The 18,567-nt window shown below is 45.4% G+C and overlaps 1 protein-coding gene across 2 annotated transcripts in view; it reads right to left on the reverse strand.

Annotated features, from left to right (window-relative positions):
• Positions 1-18,567, reverse strand: part of LOC140392549 (tumor necrosis factor receptor superfamily member 5-like) — an 85,210-nt gene that overhangs the window by 44,911 nt on the left and 21,732 nt on the right. For both annotated transcript variants that reach the window (XM_072477853.1, XM_072477854.1), the window contains one exon: positions 17,735-17,860. In XM_072477853.1, the coding sequence (XP_072333954.1) occupies positions 17,735-17,860 (126 nt within the window). The remainder of the gene's footprint in view (positions 1-17,734; positions 17,861-18,567) is intronic.

The following is an 18,567-nucleotide window of genomic DNA, read 5'->3' on the forward strand; positions in this document are numbered from 1 at the left end:
AGAAAAACATCAGTCTTAGTTCAATGTCTGAAAAAGTTTGCTCTCACGGAGCCGGCCCATTAGCACAAGTGGATAGGGTCCCAAGTTCGATTCCCCTGGGTCACTGTCTGTGCGGAGTCTGCACGTTCTCCCCATGTCTGCGTGGGTTTCCTCCGGGTGCTCCGGTTTCCTCCCACAGTCCAAAGATGTGCAGGTTAGGTGGATTGGCCATGCTAAATTGCCCTTAGTGACCAAAAAAGGTTAGGGGGGGTTATTGGGCTACGGGGATAGAGTGGAAGTGAGGGCTTAAGTGGGTCAGTGCAGACTCGATGGGCCGAATGGCCTCCTTCTGCACTGTATGTTCTATGTCTCACTCTATAGTTTTGGAAAATGACCACTTTAACTGGGTTGGAGGCAGCCAGTATCCAGCAAAAGTTAGTTCTTTTAGGTTAAGATTCACAAGTGATTAAATCACCAACACATGGATGGTGGAAATGGTACTTCTCTGTAGATCTGTTCAGTTCACATGTACGCTAAAGCACAAACTCAGAAAAGCTGACAAATATCTTCCAAAAAGTTGACACTCAAAAACAGGAATGGCAAGGTGGCGCAGTGGTTAGCACTGCTACCTCACACCGCCGAGGACCCGGGTACTCTAAATTTAAAAAACAAATCTAAAGTTAAAACCAGCTCTAGGACCAAGGCCATTGTTTCAGCGAAAGTTAGTAACAGCTAAATTATATTTATTTTTCTTATACTGGATCAGTATTTTGGAATTATGTTTGCTGATTGAGTATATTTTTCGAGAAAGGTGTATACCCAACACCTATGGCATACAAAATGCATGTGCTGTGTACATGTTGAGAGGTCGAGCTGTAATACCTGGCAGTCTGTGGAGAGAACTTTATTCCCCAACAACCTTACATGTGTGTCTGCAGTAAAAGGAAATGACTGCAGATGCTGGAATCTGAAACAGAAAATAAACTGAAAAGGTATTTTCTGTTTTTGTTTCTGTTCAGAGTTGTTGGAGTCTCTGTTATATATTGTTGTATTATCCGTAAACATCTAGGAATTAATGTGTAGGTGTTCCAGAAGGCCACATTTCACAACTACACTGGAGTCAAAAATGGCGTGTACAGAATCAGTTCAGTCTGGTTGCTTTTTTGAACCAGTCAGCATGGCAACATTACACATTAAGTTTACGAACTTAAAATTTGAACAACATCTGGGAGCCAATAGCCAACAAGAGTGCTCAAGATGGTGGCAGCAAGTGTCTGCCAGCAACCCTAAAGCTTTTTATATTAATTTAATGCTGATTTGGAAAATCGACTCACATTAGTGCCCAAAGAAAAACCAATCATGCAAAGACAAAAAAACGAAATGTTGACCGGCACAGCAATGATGCATAGCCACAGCTCATAAAGAATTTGAGCATCACATCACCTCTGACCCAGCGGTTAAACCAGTGATTCATCCCCGTTGTAAAGTACTGAAAGGTAAGATTGAAAGAGATGGAGGAATAGAAGGTGATTGCTAGAGTCTCCGAGCCTACAGATTGGGTAAACTTCATTGTGGTGAGAGAGATCCAGCAGAGGGCAGTAGAGCGGAGCTGCTGATTGGCTGTTGTGGGGAAAATTTGCATCAGTGCATTGCGGTCACCGTATCTTGAAGGTGGTTTGTGGAGGAGCTGTTGTCAAGTGACAGTTAAACCCGAAGCACTTCTTCAGTGTTTCCCTCCCTACCTCCTCCTCTAACCAAAAAAAAAAGACAATCACTGTAAGGATCCCAGCCGAGTAAAGATCAAGAGGGAGACTCAAGGGCAGGTAGAAGTAGAAAGAAGTTGAACCGTGACGTCACAGCCTGCAGGTAAGTGACTGGCTGGTGACTGGTAAGTCATTTTTCTTTTCCCTGAGGTGTTATCGTGCAGGGCACAGTGGTTGCTGAGTGAGTGCTTGCTGAGAAGGGGAGTAAATTTTTTTTAAACTTACTGTTGGGAGTTTCCAGCTGAATCTGGTCAGAGTGAGGACAGTGACTGCTGGTAAAAGAGCGCGAGGAGAGCGGCGGGGGACTCAGTGAAAGAGCGTGAGGAGAGCAGCGGAGACTCAGTGAAAGAGCGCGAGGAGAGCAGTAGGGACACAGGATAAAAGAGCGCGAGGAGAGCGGTGGGGACACAGCTGCCGGAGAAGCGGCCTTCAGATTTTCGGCGGGAGCAGTGGCCAGGGGTCTGTCGGGAAGGTAAGTTTATCCTCTTTAAAAACTTTAAAAACTTACCTTGAAGAGTGATATCACAGCAGTGACCTGATTGGCTGGTAAGGAAAGTGCTCCAATTAGCAGTAGCTGGGAGAAATGTAACTCTTCGTGTGTTGGTAAGTATTGTGATTGGTAAGTAAAATCTTTATTCCTTTCACTTATTCATTATTTGATATTATATTTGTGATCAGTTAAGGTAAAGTGTAAAAATGGCAGGACATCCCAGACCCGTGTTATGCTCCTCATGCTCAATGTGGGAGTTCAGGGACGCGGCCGATGCCCCTGACTCCTTCATGTGCGGGAAGTGTGTCCAGCTGCAGCTCCTGTTAGACCGCATGACGGCTCTGGAGCTGCGGATGGACTCACTTTGGAGCATCCGCAATGCTGAGGAGGTCGTAGATAGTACGTTCAGTGAGTTGGTCACACCGCAGATTAGGATTGGTGAGGGAGACAGGGAATGGGTGACCTAAAGGCAGAGAAAGAGCAGGAAGGCAGTGCAGGTGTCCCCTGCAGTCATCGCCCTCCAAAACAGGTATACCATTTTGGATACTGTTGGGGGAGTTGACTCACCAGGGGAAGGCAGTAGTAGCCAGGCTCATGGCACCGTGGCTGGCTCTGCTGCACAGAAGGGCGGGAAAAAGTACTGGCAGGGCTATAGTCATAGGGGATTCAATCGTAAGGGGAGTAGACAGGCGTTTCTGTGGTCTCGAATGGTATGTTGCCTCCCGGGTGCACGGGTCAGGGATGTCTCACATCGGCTGCAGGATATACTGAAGGGGGAGGGTGAACAGCCAGTTGTCATGGTGCATATAGGCACCAACGATCTAGGTAAAAAATGGGATGAGGTCCTACAATCAGAATTTAGGGAGTTAGGAGATAAGTTAAAAAGTAGGACCTCAAAGGTAGTAATCTCAGGATTGCTACCAGTGCCACGAGACAGTCAGAGTAGAAATTCAAGAATAGTCAGAATGAATACGTGGCTTGGGAGATGGTGCAGGAGGGAGGGGTTCAGATTTTTGAGACATTGGAACCGGTTCTGGGGGCGGTGGGACCATTACAAATCGGATGGTCTATACCTGGGCAGGACTGGAACCAATGTCCTAGGGGGTGCTTTTGCTAACACTGTTGGGGAGGTTTTAAACTGATGTGGCAGGGGGATGGGAACCAGATTAGAAAGTTAGAGGTCAGTAAAGAGGCAGCAACTAAAGCCAGTAAAGTACTAGATAATAAACTCAATGTGACTAAGGGGAAGAGTAGACAGGGAAGAGATGATGACCGCAAAGGGACAGGTGGTCTGAGGTGCATTTGTTTCAATGCGAGAAGTGTAGCAGGTAAGGCAGATGAACTTAGGGCTTGGATTAGTATCTGGGAATATGATGTTATTGGCATTACTGAGACTTGGTTGAGGGAAGGGCAAGACTGGCAACTAAATATCCCAGGGTATAGACGCTTCAGGAGGGATAGAGAGGGAGGTAAAAGGGGTGGAGGAGTTGCATTACTGGTCAGAGATGATATCACAGCTGTGATTAAAGAGGGCACGATGGAGGATTTGAGCACTGAGGCAATATGGGTAAAGCTAAGAAATAGGAAGGGTGCAGTAACATTGTTGGGACTTTACTACAGGCCTCCCAAAAGCGAGCGTGAAGTAGAGGTACAAATATGTAGACAGATTATCGAAAAATGTAGGAGCAATAGGGTGGTCGTGATGGGAGATTTTAACTTCCCCAACATTGAATGGGACTCATGTAGTGTTGGAGACGTAGATGGAGCAGAATTTGTAAGGAGCATCCAGGAGAGTTTTTTAGAGCAGTATGTAAATAGTCCAACTCGGGAAGGGGCCATACTGGACCTGGTATTGGGGAATGATCCCGGCCAGGTGGTTGAAGTTTCAGTCGGTGATTACTTTGGGAATAGCGATCACAATTCCGTAAGTTTTAGAATACTCATGGACAAAGACGAGAGTGGTCCTAAAGGAAGAGTGCTAAATTGGGGAAAGGCCAAGTATAACAAAATTCAGCAAGAGCTAGGGAATGTGGATTGGGAGCAGCTGTTTAAGGGTAAATCCACATTTGAAATGTGGGAGTCTTTTAAGGAAAGGTTGATTAGAGTGCAGGACAGACATGCCCCTGTGAAAATGAGGGATAGAAATGGCAAGATTAGGGAACCATGGATGACGGGTGGAATTGTGAGACTAGCTAAAATGAAAAAGGAAGCATACATAAGATCTAGGTGACTTAAAACTGATGAAGCTTTGGAGGAATATCGGGAAAGTAGGACAAATCTCAAACGCGCAATAAAGAGGGCTAAAAGGGGTCATGAAATATCTTTGGCTAACAGGGTTAAGGAAAATCCCAAAGCCTTTTATTCGTATATAAGGAGCAAGAGGGTAACTAGAGAAAGGATTGGCCCACTCAAAGTCAAAAGAGGGAATTTATGCGTGGAGTCAGAGGAAATGGGTGAGATTCTTAATGAGTACTTTGCATCGGTATTCACCAAGGAGAGGGACATGACGGATGTTGAGGCTAGGGATGGATGTTTAAATACTCTAGGTCAAGTCGACATAAGGAAGGGGGAAGTTTTGGGTATTCTAAAAGGCATTAAGGTGGACAAGTCCCCAGGTCTGGATGGGATCTATCGCAGGTTACTGAGGGAAACGAGGGACGAAATAGCTGGGGCATTAACAGATCTCTTTGCAGCATCCTTGAGCACAGGTGAGGTCCCGGAGGACTGGAGAATTGCTAATGTTGTCCCTTTGTTTAAGAAGGGTAGCAGGGATAATCCAGGGAATTATAGACCTGTGAGCTTGATGTCAGTGGTAGGCAAACTGTTGGAGAAGATACTGAGAGATAGGATCTATTCACATTTGGAAGAAAATAGACTTCTCAATGATAGGCAGCATGGTTTTGTGCAGGAAGGTCATGTCTTACAAACCTAATAGAATTCTTTGAGGAAGTGACAAAGTTAATTGATGAGGGAAGGGCTGTAGATGTCATATACATGGACTTCAGTAAGGCGTTTGATAAAGTTTCCCATGGCAGGTTGATGGAAAAAGTGAAGTTGTATGGGGTTCAGGGTGTACTAGCTAGATGGATAAAGAACTGGCTGGGCAACAGGAGACAGAGAGTAGTGTGGAAGGGAGTGTCTCAAAATGGAGAAAGGTGACTAGTGGTGTTCCACAGGAATCCATGCTCGGACCACTGTTGTTTGTGATATACATAAATGATCTGGACGAAGATATAGGTGGTCTGATTAGCAAGTTTGCAGATGATACTAAGATTGGTGGAGTTGCAGATAGCGAGGAGGACTGTCAGAGAATACAGGAAAATATGGATAGATTGGAGAGTTGGGCATAGAAATGGCAGATGGAGTGCAATCCAGGCAAATACGAGGTGATGCATTTTGGAAGATCTAATTCAAGAGCGGACTATACGGTCAATGGAAGAGTCCTGGGGAAAATTGATGTACAGAGAGATCTGGGAGTTCAGGTCCATTGTACCCTGAAGGTGGCAACGCAGGTCGATAGAGTGGTCAAGAAGGCATACAGCAAGCTTGCCTTCATTGGACGGGGTATTGAGTACAAGAGTCGGCAGGTCATGTTAGAGTTGTATCGGACTTTGGTTAGGCCACATTTGGAATACTGCGTGCAGTTCTGGTCGCCACATTACCAGAAGGATGTGGATGCTTTAGAGAGGGTGCAAAGGAGGTTCACCAGGATGTTGCCTGGTAGGAGGGTGCTAGCTATGAAGAAAGGTTGAGTAGATTAGGATTGTTTTCGTTGGAAAGACGGAGGTTGAGGGGGGACCTGATTGAGGTCTACAAAATTATGAGAGGTATGGACAGGGTGGATAGCAACAAGCTTTTTCCAAGAGTGGGGGTGTCAATTACAAGGGGTCACGATTTCAAGGTGAGAGGGGGAATGTTTAAGGGAGATGTGCGTGGAAAATCGCAGAGGGTGGTGAGTGTCTGGAACGCTTTGCCAGCGGAGGTGGTAGAGGCGGGCACGATAGCATCATTTAAGATGCATCTAGACAGATATATGAACGGGCGGGGAACAGAGGAAAGTAGATCCTTGGAAAATAGAAGACAGGTTTAGATAAAGGATCTGGATTGACGCAGGCTGGGAAGGCCGAAGGGCCTGTTCCTGTGCTGTAATTTTCTTTGTGAAAAAAAACCCAAATGGACAGCTAAGAATTTGCCTCAATTCCAAAGACCTTAGAGCCATTAAGAGGGATTACTATCCCATTCCAATCCCCTGGGAGACTCCCATATGTGCCTTTCTTTCTGGTTCCTGGAGACCCCCAGTACTGAACGGTGCTTGCCCGAGGTCTCGAAGGCGAAGGAGATAGATCCCACGGCTTGGTACCTCGCTCTAATATGCAGATTTGCTCAAAGGTGATCCCGCTCACAATGGGTGGGATTTACATCGCAACGTCTCGCAAGATCGCATTAGATCTCACAAGGCGTTGCGAGCCGGGTAGATCCTGGAGTGGGGTCTCCTGGCTTCTTTCAGCCACACTGTGCTGGGGAAAGCTGCCTTTTGGGCACAGTGTGGCCTGTAAAATCACGCCCATGGATTTAAGTGGGTTTAATTTAGTGAGTTTGCATAGGAAAGGGTAAAACTCTAGTTACATTCATGTTAAACAAAGGTGTTTGTATGTATGGGAGTTTTGGTTTTAGTTCAAATTGTATCTCCTGTGCTTAGAGAGGTTTACAGTATGGAAAGTAAATAAAAGCTTGGAGAAGGAAAGAGATGTTGCTCAGCAACCAGGGCACCTTTAGGGAAAATGGCCTTTTGAGTTTATTTTTTTTAACTGGAAGCCAGAGAAGTAAAAGCTTCACAGCTAAAGAGGGAATCTCTCTCTCAGCTCTGCTAGAAGAAAAGCCTTACCATGGAATAAGAGGGAAAAGAAGGCTAGTGCCCAAAACTTAAAGAACAGCTAGATAAGGAAACTAGAGAAATTAAGTTTTCAAGAAGTCTAAAGTCAAAGGGACAAAGAGGAATTGGAATTAGAACAGTGAACTGACAGAGCTGAGAAGGGGTTGGCTGGTGAGAAGTCTGAAATATAGTTGAAATAGTTCTAAGGTTTGTGTAACATTACAACAAATTGTGATCCGTTAGTGAAATAATTGTGGAGCAATCAGTGGGTGGATATCAGAGTTTGTGTAAAAGCATTCCCGTACCAGCCTCCCCGAACAGGCGCCGTAATGTGGCGACGAGGGGCTTTTCACAGTAACTTCATTTGAAGCCTACTTGTGACAATAAGCGATTTTCATTTCATTCAAGACAAAGGAATCCTGAAAGGAGAGTTGGAAAATCTGGAGATGGATTCTTGATGAAAACAGCTGATGTAAAACATTGTTAGAAAGAAGGTTTGAAAGCGTGTCTTTTTGAGAGTAGACTTTAGAAACAGCCATGTGACAATCATCTGGAGAAATTTTAGGAGATATCTATGAAAGATACATTGAATGGCATCTGCTATTCGGTTTCAGAGTGCGGTGTTATCCTTGAAATCTGTGTACATTTGAGAAGATAGGGGGAGCGAGGGAGTACTGTATTATCATCAAACTTTTCATGTTTAATAAATGGGTTTTTACTAATTGGTAGCTCCGTGACTCTGTTTCTTCACATTTTATTAAAAAAGTAAAATGTTAAAATCTTCTGAGCCAGGATTTCATTCTGGGACCTTCCCATCCAGTAGTAACACCAACTGGGATTGTAGCAGTACAATAGGGAAAACCAAGAGCATTCTCATCTCAAACTGAGACTAGGTATATCAACACAGAGAGCTTTTAACAGTCTTGTATGGTTATGAGAAGTTCCATTCGTATCTGTAAGGGAGAAAGTACAAAATGGAGAGTGCTTATCATCCACTGGAGCAGATCTAAAAGGAGAATCCGTGTAAAGCGCCAGCGAGATTACGGAGCTTACTCGTTTTTAAAAAGAGTTTTTATTGAAGTTTTTACACATTGTACACCATATAAGTAGTAAGGGTAACTGTGTCGATGACAATGTACATATCAATTTCTTTTGTGTCGGAATCGCCCTCCCCCACTGCCCCTTTCCGTTGTTGTTTCAGAGTCTTTTCCTGGGCCCTTCATTGCACAATAGTGAGTTATTCGCTATTTACACGTGGGCGGTGCCCCCCCCCCCTCTCCTTGTCCTGCTTCCCGTGGGGGGGTTCCCTTTCCTGTGTTCTTGTTCCAGGCTCTATGGTCTCTGTGTCAGATGTTTTCTGCCCCCACCCCCCCTTCCTTTCCCCGGTGGCGGTGCGCTGCGGCCCCCTCTCTCTTATACCTCCTGGCACTAGCTTTCCCGCCACTGTGGTGCACCCCCCTCCCCCGCCCAGGGTCGACCTGACCCCTTCCTACGCTCACTCTGCTGGTGTCCCTGCTGTCTCCTCCTCACCCTCTCCCGTGCTCTGCTGTCCTCGTCGCCTCGTTCCTATGAGCAGGATCCCCTGTTCATAAGCGAGGTGATGCAGTCCTGCGCAAAATTGTCCATCTCTTTCCTTCGCCTCCCGTGATTTCCTCACCGCTGCCCGTCCAGACCATTCTTACGGACTCTGCTGGGACAGTAAAATAACGATCTTTGCCCTGGCAAGTTACTCAGAGCCTGGCTGGGAATAACATCCCAAATCTGACCTTACTCTTGTACAGGGCCGCCTTTGCATGGCCTGCCCCAATGTCCTGGTACACTCTTATTTTATGTCTCTCGTGCCTTTGTCTGTCAAACCCAGCGAAGGATGCTCTCTCAGTCCTGACATTTGTGCAGCTTGGCTATTTTCACCCTCGGCTGCTCCCCGGCCCTGGGCTTTGATCAGGGAGACATGTTGATCGCTGACAGTTTGGGGAAGCTGCCCCTCCCAACCAGGTTGCCCAGCATTTTGGCCACGTATTCAGTTGGGTCCCTGCCTTCATACCCCTCCGGCAGGCCCACTACCCGAACATTCTGCCTCCTCCACCGGTTCTCCTGGACCTTGGCCTTCCCTTTCCGAGTTGTTGGTCTCCCTCTCTCAGGGGTGTCTGGGGACCCCTTGCCTCGTGTGTCCGCTGACCCGCTTGCTCACCGCTCCTGTCCATTGCTGCAATTTCTGATGTTCCTGCAGCCTCACCAGCTTTTGCTTCCTGGCATTTTGTTGTTCGGACTTTTGTTGAGGGTGAGGGGATGTTGTAGTCCGATTTTGCAGGTTAAACTTCACCAAAATTGTCTATTTTTCTGTCATATGGAGGAGAGCCACCTGATGTGTGGCTACTCAGCACAGCCCCGTCACCGGAAGTTCGGAAGTTACTCTTGAGGTTTCAGAGTTACAATTTCCCTTTGGGATACGTGCCAGGAAGAGAAATGATGCTTGCAGCTACCCTATCTCAGTTGACGCCACAGGAAAAACACAAGATAGAAGATCTAGATATAAAGATCTATCACACAGTGAATGTAATATCACTGAAACTGAGTCAAACTAGAGATGAGACAAACCAAGATAATGAGTTACAGATGCTTCCTCAGCAAGTGAACAAAGTTGGCCTGATAAGATACAGTAGACAGACACAATATGGCAGTATTGATCTATCAGAGATGGCATTGCACGAGAAAATGGTGATCTGCTTGAGGGACCCAGAATATTATCCCCAAAACAATGCAGGAGGATCTTCTTCAGAAGATACATGAAGGTCACACGGGAACGGAGAAGTAAGTACAGGCTCGGAGCTGAATTCGCTGTATAGAAAATGCAAAGACATTGAAAATATGTGTCTACATCATTGTATGTATGTCAGAAATATAGAAACAGACAACAGAAAGAGGACATGATAGTTACTAAAGTATCACCCAGACCATGGCATATTGTAGGAACCAACTTCTTTACACACAATCACGAATGGTATGTTATACTCACAGACCACTACCCTTTTATCACAAAGATGAAAGACTTGAGAGCTACAGCAATCATTTCAGCAGCTTGAGTTGTGTGTGCTGAGCAAGGGATTCTTGAAAGATTAATATGAGACAATGGCATCCAGTTCACATCCAAAGAAGTTATGGAATTTGCTAAATAGTATGGGTTCAACATCTTCACCTCCTTGCCACATTACCCTCGAGGACACGGGTTTATAGAAAGACACGTCCAGATAAAATGCTGAAAGACAAAGCTGTAGAGATGTGCATCAATGTAAATGCACGTAGGCTAGCTAGACACTAGAGGGAGCACCAAAGACATCACACACACACACTCAACCAATAGATCAGGTAGATAGGACACGACCAATGGACATTCACGATACACAAGGAGGTGACACGACCACAGGGGGGCATTACACCAACCCATATATAAAGGACACCACACACATGATCTGCCTCTTTCCAGTGGAGATAGTCAATGGGTACAGACACAGGGCTGATTCAATATTACACCCACCACGTGGATTGCAGCAACTGGTTAGTCAGTCTGGGTAGCTATAGTAGGATTAGCAGTAGTGTCGAACCCGACTAATAGAAGTGTAAATAGTTTAATACACGTGTTGAAGTTATCTCCACGTCTGAACCTTCCTTTGTCAAGTGCACCACAAGGAAGCCGCTTATGTTACACCTACAACATAACAAATCAAAAGGAAGATCCAAAGCTTGCTTTATTGTCACTCCGATCTACATCTCTCAAAGCTGACATTGAATCACCCGCAGAGCTGCCAAATGGAAGTAAAAACAAGAACACGCTGCCAAGCAAAATTCAACTTTTGAATCACCAGGAGGGATCCAGAATTGTATTCAACTACTGCCTGTAACATCATAGTCCGGCATATCCCCCACTCTACCATTACCATCATGCTGGGGAAATCAACCCTGCTTCAATGAAGTGCAGGAGTGCCTGCCAGGTGCAGCATCAGATATACCTAAGTGTGTCAATCTGGTGAAGCTACAACGCAGGACTACTTGCATGCCTAACAACGGAAGTCGGGAGGATGAACTCTGTAAGCAATCTCATAATCAATGGATCAGATCTAAGCCCTTCAGTCCTGCCAATCCAGTCATGAAAGATGGTGATCAATTAAACAAATTGTGGAGGAGGAGGCTCCACAATTATCCAGTATTATCTTTATGGGGGAGCCCAGCACATCGCTGCGAAGCATTTGCAACCATCTTCAGCCAGAAGTGCCAAGTAGATGATCCATCTTGGCTCTTCCTGAGGTCTCCAGCATCATAGATGTCAGTTTTCAGCAAATATCAATTCCCTCCACGTGCTATCAGGAAATGGCTGAAGACACTGGATACTGCAAAATCTATGGGCACAGACCACATACCGGCAATAGTTCTGAAAACGTGTGCTCCACATCTTGCTGTGTCTGGAAGAAGGAACTGAAGGCACTGTTGCTAAGATTGCAGATGATACAAAGATATGTAGAAGGACTTGGACAGGCTAGGAGAGTGGGCAAAGAAGTGGCAAAACAAGATGGAATACAATGTGGAAAAATGTGGGGTTATGCACTTTGGAAGGAGGAATTTAGGCATAGACTATTTTCTAAATGGGCAAATGCTTAGGAAATCAGAAGCACAAAGGGACTTGGGGGTCCTTGTTCATGATTCTTTTAAGGTTAATGTGCAGGTTCAGTCGGCAGTTAGGAAGGCAAATGCAATGTTGGCATTCATGTCGAGAGGGATAGAATACAAGTCCCGGGATGTACTTCTGATGCTGTATAAGGCTCTGGTCGGACCCCATTTTGAGTATTGTGAGCAGTTTTGGGCCCTATATCTAAGGAAGGATGTGCTGGCCTTGGAAAGGGTCCAGAGGAGGTTCACCAGAATGAGCACTTGAATGAAGAACTGTCGTATTAGGAACAGTTGAAGTCTCTGGATCTGTACTTGTTGGAGTTTAGAAGGATGAGGAGGTACCTTATAGAAACTTACAGGATATTGTGAGGCCGGGATAGAGTGGACGTGGAGAGGATGTTTCCACTTGTCGGAAAAAATAGAACCAGAGGACACCATCTCAGACTAAAGGGATGATCCTTTAAAACAGAGATGAGGAGGAGTTTCTTCAGCCAGAGGGTGGTGAATCTGTGGAACTCTTTGCCGCAGAAGGCTGTGGAGGCCAAATCACTGAGTGTCTTTAAGACAGAGATAGACAGGTTCTTGATTAATAAGGGGATCAGGGGTTATGGGGAGAAGGCAGGAGAATGGAGTTGAGAAAAATATCAGCCATGATTGAATGGCAGAGCAGACTTGATGGGCCGAGTGGCCTAATGGTGTCTCCAGCCAAGCTGTTATAGTACAGGTACAACACTGGCATCTACCTGGCAATGTGGAAACTTGTCCAGGTGTGTCCTGTACACAAAAAGCAGAACCAATCCAACCCAGCCAATTACCACCCCATCAGTTTAGTCTTGATCATCAGGAACGTGTCACTGGGGTAGCACGGTTAGCACTGCTGCCTCAAGGCGCCGGGGTCCCAGGTTCGATCCCAGCTCTGGGTCACTATCTGTGTGGACTTTGCACATTCTCCCCGTGTTTGCGTGGGTTTCGCCCCCACAACCCAAAGGTGCGCAGGTTAGGTGGATTGGCCATGATAAATTGCCCTTAGTGTCCAAAAAGGTTGAGTGGGGTTACTGAGTTACGGGGAAAGGGTGGAGGTGTGGGCTTAAGTAGGGTGCTCTTTCCAAGGGCCGGTGCAGACTCGATGGGCCGAATGGCCTCCTCCTGCACTGTAAATTCTATGACCGAATGTGGCAAAAATAGACTCTATGGGAATCGGGAGCAAATACACCACTGGTTGGAGATTTATCTGGCACAATGGAAGCTGGTTGTGGTTGTTGGAAGTTAATCATAGTCCCAGGACATCACTGCAGGAGTTTATTAGGGTCCTGCCCTAGGCGCAACCATCTACTGCTGCTTTATCAATCACCTTCAGATCAGAAGTGTGGATGTTCTGACATTCAGTGGCATGACCATCACTGAATCGCTCACAATAGTTTATTTAAATCTTTTTATTCAAGGCATTTAACATATATGCACAAATATCAGACAAACAACCACAACCCTCCAACACCCTCTGACACCAACACCCCGTTACATCCCGTCTTCCCCATTGTAACCCCCAAAAACCCCTCTCCCACCTGCTGACCCCTCAATTCTCCATGAAGAAATCGATGAACTGTTTCCACCTCCTTGCCCAGCGGAGCGAAATTAACCTTCTCCAACCTCAGAAATTCTGCCAGGTCCCTCGCTTTCGGGAGCTCCATGTCCCACCACCCTAGCAAAATCCGTCTCTGGGCTATCAGGGAGACATAGGCCAAAACATCAGTTCTCTCAACCCTTGGACTCCTGGGTCTTCCGGCTCGCCAAATATCGCCAACTCGGACTCGGAACCACCTCCAAAACCAGCAGCTCGGACATCACAATCGGGAACCTCTGTCAGAACCCCCTCAGCCTTGGACACGGTCAGAACATGTGGACATGGTTTGGGCCCCCCCCCGCGCACATGTATCCTTCCATCTTCGTAAAGAACTTGCTCATCTCGGCGACCGTCATGTGGACCCTCAGGTTCAACCTCGCACACGATGAGGACGCAAGGCCTCCGCCCACGTCCCGGCCCCCACCTCCCCACCCAGCCCCTCCTCCCACTTGCGCTTAATATCCTCCACCAGGACTCCCTCCCACTCCATTATTCCTCATAAATATCCAACACCATCCCCTCCCTTATCTGATCCTCCGATAACGGCTTGTCCTGCAACACCGGAGGCTGCAGCCCTGGGAAGGACGGCACCTCTCTCCACACAAAATCCCGAACCTGCAGGTACCTAAAACCTTTCCCAATGGACAGCTCATACAATTCATCCAACTCCTCCAGCCTTGTGCATTTGTCCCCTATAAACAAATCCCTGAAATACTCCATCCCAACCTGCCGCCACCCCGAAACCCAACATCTTACATCTTATTTTTTAAAGATCCAATTGTCAATGTTTTAGCAATTGTATCATTTGATAATTACCTTGTTAAGCCAATTGGATTTGTAAGATAAGGTTATGAGCATTGGATGAAGAGTCTGAACAGAGAAAACTGCAGCTTGCCACTAACCAAGGAATTTAATGATTCAGTGGCAAAGGACCATGGGACAAACATAGAGGCATTTTTCTGCTGCATTTTATAGATATGGTGACCAGATTTGGCCTATCCATTGGTAAGGACAAACGGACTATTGTTGATATGGTTATGGATAAATGGATGGGAACAGGATTGGGGACATCAGCAAAATTCCTGACAGATAATGACAGGGAATTTTGCCAATGGGTAGTTTTGAGACATGTGTGAAAATTTGGACATCACACTGCGGCTGAGAGCCCATTCAGTAATGGTCTGTGCAAGAGAGACCACGCAGTGATAGATGACCTGTTACATGAAACTTTTTCCCCTTCAATTAAGGGACAATTTAGCATGGCCAATCCACCTACCCGGCATATCTTTGGGTTGTTTGGGGGGGGGGGGGGGCACACAGACACAGGGAGAACATGTTACATAAAACACTGGCTGATCAACCAGTTTGGAAATTACAAATGGTGTTGGCATGGGTATTGCTTGCAAAGTACTCTTTGCAAATGGTTTGGGGGGGGGGGGGGGGGTTACAGTCCATATCAATTGGTGCATAACAGGAATCCAAAGTTGCCTTCGCTCCTGTCAGATGATTCCCCTGTTCTAGAAGGGACTAGAATTAGCTCTACTTTTTCTCCTCATCTGAATGCATTGCATGCACGCAGAAAGGCTTTCAAAGGGCAGCACGGTGGCGCAGTGATTAGCACTGCTGCCTCACGGCGCCGAGGTCCCAGATTCGATCCTGGCCCTGGGTCACTGTCCGTGTGGAGTTTGCACATTCTCCCCGTGTCTGCGTGGGTTTCGCCCCCACAACCCAAAGATGTGCAGGCTAAGTGGATCGGCCATGCTAAATTGCCCCTTAATTGGAAAATATGAATTGGGTACTCTAAATTAAAAAAATAGAAAGGCTTTCAAAGCTAAGGTTTGGGGGAAAATTCAGTGAGCCTTAGGGCACCCATTAGGCCATCGGAAATGCAGTTTAGACTAAGAGATCTGGACGGAAAGAATAGAACCTGGCAAAGTGATAGGCAGTGAAGAAAAAGTAGCAATTGTACAACACAGGAATCAAACCGTTAAGGTTCATTCTTTTGAGGCTAATGGGCACTGACTGTACCTTCACAGATTCTGAACAAGACATAGAGCGTGAAGAGGCACCATGCGCTACACATGCTCATATTGGGCAATTCTGAAGAACTGACTATGGCAAATTGAAAAAAATGATTGATGATAAACAAAGTAACACTGAAGCACAGGATAACGTTATTTATTCAATAGAAGAAACAAAGGTAACATACGTGCCAGAAGGGGTCAATGTGTGTGGAGGGATGCTGCCATCATAGGGAAGGCCAGTGGTGAATATAAACATGGGTTAAATGTGCTGGATAAAGGTCAGGAGATAAGACCCGTGGATCGGCAAAATTATGCAAAAATATGGAAGGCCAGAAAGCAGTGTGAGTTCTGACAGTGAACCACAAAAAGATCTCTGACTTAGACGGGACTGTGAAAACATGCAGGAAAGATCATGCTGTAGCAGCCCAGGAAGAGAGAAGGGGGTGAGTAAAGGTGGTAGCTTGACCAGAAGGAGAACTGCAGAACAAGCAAGGAATGTCACCGGGAAATAGAAGGCCTCATCTTAGAGAAATTCTAGTCACTGCCAATAAGCTGATAATAGAAGCAAAACAAAGAGCTGGAAAGTTGGAAAGAATTTGGAAAGAATATACTGAAATACCAGAGAAGGGCCAGCTAACCTGATCACACAGGTAGATGTGCATGGGAAAAGGTGCGCTCTGATCGCACACACAAGGCTAAAGAGAGACTGGTAGCTCAGGGTTTTGAGGAAAGACTTTGGAATCAAGAGACCAAAGTGGACAACATTTTAGCAACATCCTCCTGGGAATGCAAATCAATAGATAGAAAAGCTGCATTTTTGCAGGGTGAGCAATTTTAAAGGGAAGTAATTTTGAAATTAGCTGAAGAAGCTGGCGGTATAGAAGACAAACTGGAAATTAAATGAGTGTTTTTACGGATTGAATGTTGCATCAGGAGTATGGTCGTTCTCCATAAGGTAGGTCCTGTTGAAAATGGGTTGCTTCCAGTTCAAAGCAGACTGCAATGTTCCATTGGTACCCCAAGGAGAAACTAGCAGGAATGTTTATCATGCAGGTGGATGATTTTTATGGGGAAGTTCTGGAGAATCTGAACAATGGGTGATTGGTAAAACCAAGAAGGAGTTCAAGGGTCAGAAGGAGTTCAAGCTTCAGGGACCTTTAAACACATAGATTTAAACAGCAAGCAAAATAAGTTAGCAGTGATATTGAATCAACAATCTTATCTAGAAAATGTCGCATCCCAATAAATCGGGTTAGGTCTTCATAAAAAGAGCAGCTAGCATCCAAGGAAGAAACCAATCAATTGAGAAAACTGATTGGACGGTTGAATTGGTTTTTCACACAGACTAGTTCTGATGCCTATTATGATGTGTTGGAGCTGAGTACCATGATAATATAGTAGAGGCAGTTCTAAGAGCAAGCAAAACATTAAAGAAGTTAAACTAGGAGAAATGCACACTCAAGTTCCCAGCCTTGGGTAAACCAGGTACTCTGAGTTTGGTCATGTTTAATGGTGCTTCATATGCCGATCTTCCGTATGGATATTAGAATACCGCAAGATTAATCATATTTTTGGGAAAGAATGATGTATTGCCCTTTTGGCTTGGGAAGCCAAAAAAGTTAGTGAAAAGCACCTTAGCTGTAGAAACCCTGGCATGGATTGAATCCTTAGATATGGAGGTTCACTTATCCAACATACTGATTAAATATTGCCCAAGGGGCAAAGTGAGAACGGTTTGTCCATAGAATGCTGAGTCGATCACCGATCCCTGTGGGACAGTGTGCCTCGGCGTGGCGGGAGGACCTGCTGGAGTTTTTGACCCTGGAAAAGGTGAAGTTCGTGCTGAGGGGGGAGCATGACGGGTTCTACATTTGTTGAGGCTTGTTCATCATGCATTTTTGGGAATTGGTTTTCATTGACTGCCGTGTGTGTGTGTGTGTGGGGGGGGGGGGGGTTGTTTTCGTTTGTAAAACTGTTGAAAATTTGTTGAATAAAAATACTTTCAAAAGAAAAAGATTTAAAGGCAAACCTTTAAGCAGTTGTCCTCAAATCACATATAAAAATTCAATAAAAAACAAATCAAAAAATAACTAGTACAAAGGAGATATTGATGAATAGTACAACTACAATTCCATTGGCAATACTAAGCACACAAGTGTGCAATACTTGAGATATGTGGAAATGATGACAAGGTTTGATGGGAGTGAAGTACATAGCTTCACAGTCACAGAAAATAACCAAAGCACATTGATATCTTGAATACAGGTTTGGCTCACCTGAGCATATTTTCTATGGCTCAGTAGTAATATTACTGTGTTTTACCTCCTTTGCATTCCAGACACTGATAACATGTTTTTAAAGTATGCACTTGATCGGTGAAGGTGCCTTCAAGACACCTCTCACATTTTGTTTGGGTTGTTGCTCCACAGTAGCCTGTCAGTAGAGTACCTGCAATAAAAATAATTAAAGTGCCACCATTTAAAACAGATACATTTCCCATTACAAGATTTGATCTGGTCTCAGATTCCCTCCCTTCTTCCAAATCATTTTGCTACGGAATTGAAAGTAATGGCTCATCTATGCCTTTTTCCATTTAAATGTGATCAGTTGGCACTAATCCACTCCAACAGGACCACAAGGTGAACTGCTGGGATATCGAGAGAAACATGATTACACCAACTCAACCTGAATAGAAACAAACCACAACTCAACAACAGCAAAAAACGTGTATTTATAGAGCCTCTTTAACATAATAAACTGCCCAAGATGTTTTTTAGAACATTCTTCTGCTATACTTGACACCAAACCAAATAAGGTGGTATTAGGGCAGCTGCCATGTTTCTATGACTGTGGTGAAAGAGTTAGGCTTTAAGGAGTGTCCGTGTGGTTTTGTGTCTGATAGGCCAATCCAGTGGGGTTCTGCAGGGCCCAGCACTAAGTCCCTTGCTCTTCGTGGGAGATATCAATGACTTTAGACCTGAATGTGGGAAGCATAATTAATAATTTTGCGTACAATGCAAAGATTTGCTGTGTGGTTGTCAGTGAGAAAAAAAGCTGCAGGAAGGAGTCAATGTACGGGTCAGGTGGGAAATAGAATTCAATCCATGGAAGTGGGGAATGCAAGGTAAAGCATTTGTTGGGGTGGGGACCAAGGC

The sequence above is a fragment of the Scyliorhinus torazame genome, chromosome 16 (genome assembly GCF_047496885.1).
Source record: "Scyliorhinus torazame isolate Kashiwa2021f chromosome 16, sScyTor2.1, whole genome shotgun sequence".
Lineage (NCBI taxonomy): Eukaryota > Metazoa > Chordata > Chondrichthyes > Carcharhiniformes > Scyliorhinidae > Scyliorhinus > Scyliorhinus torazame.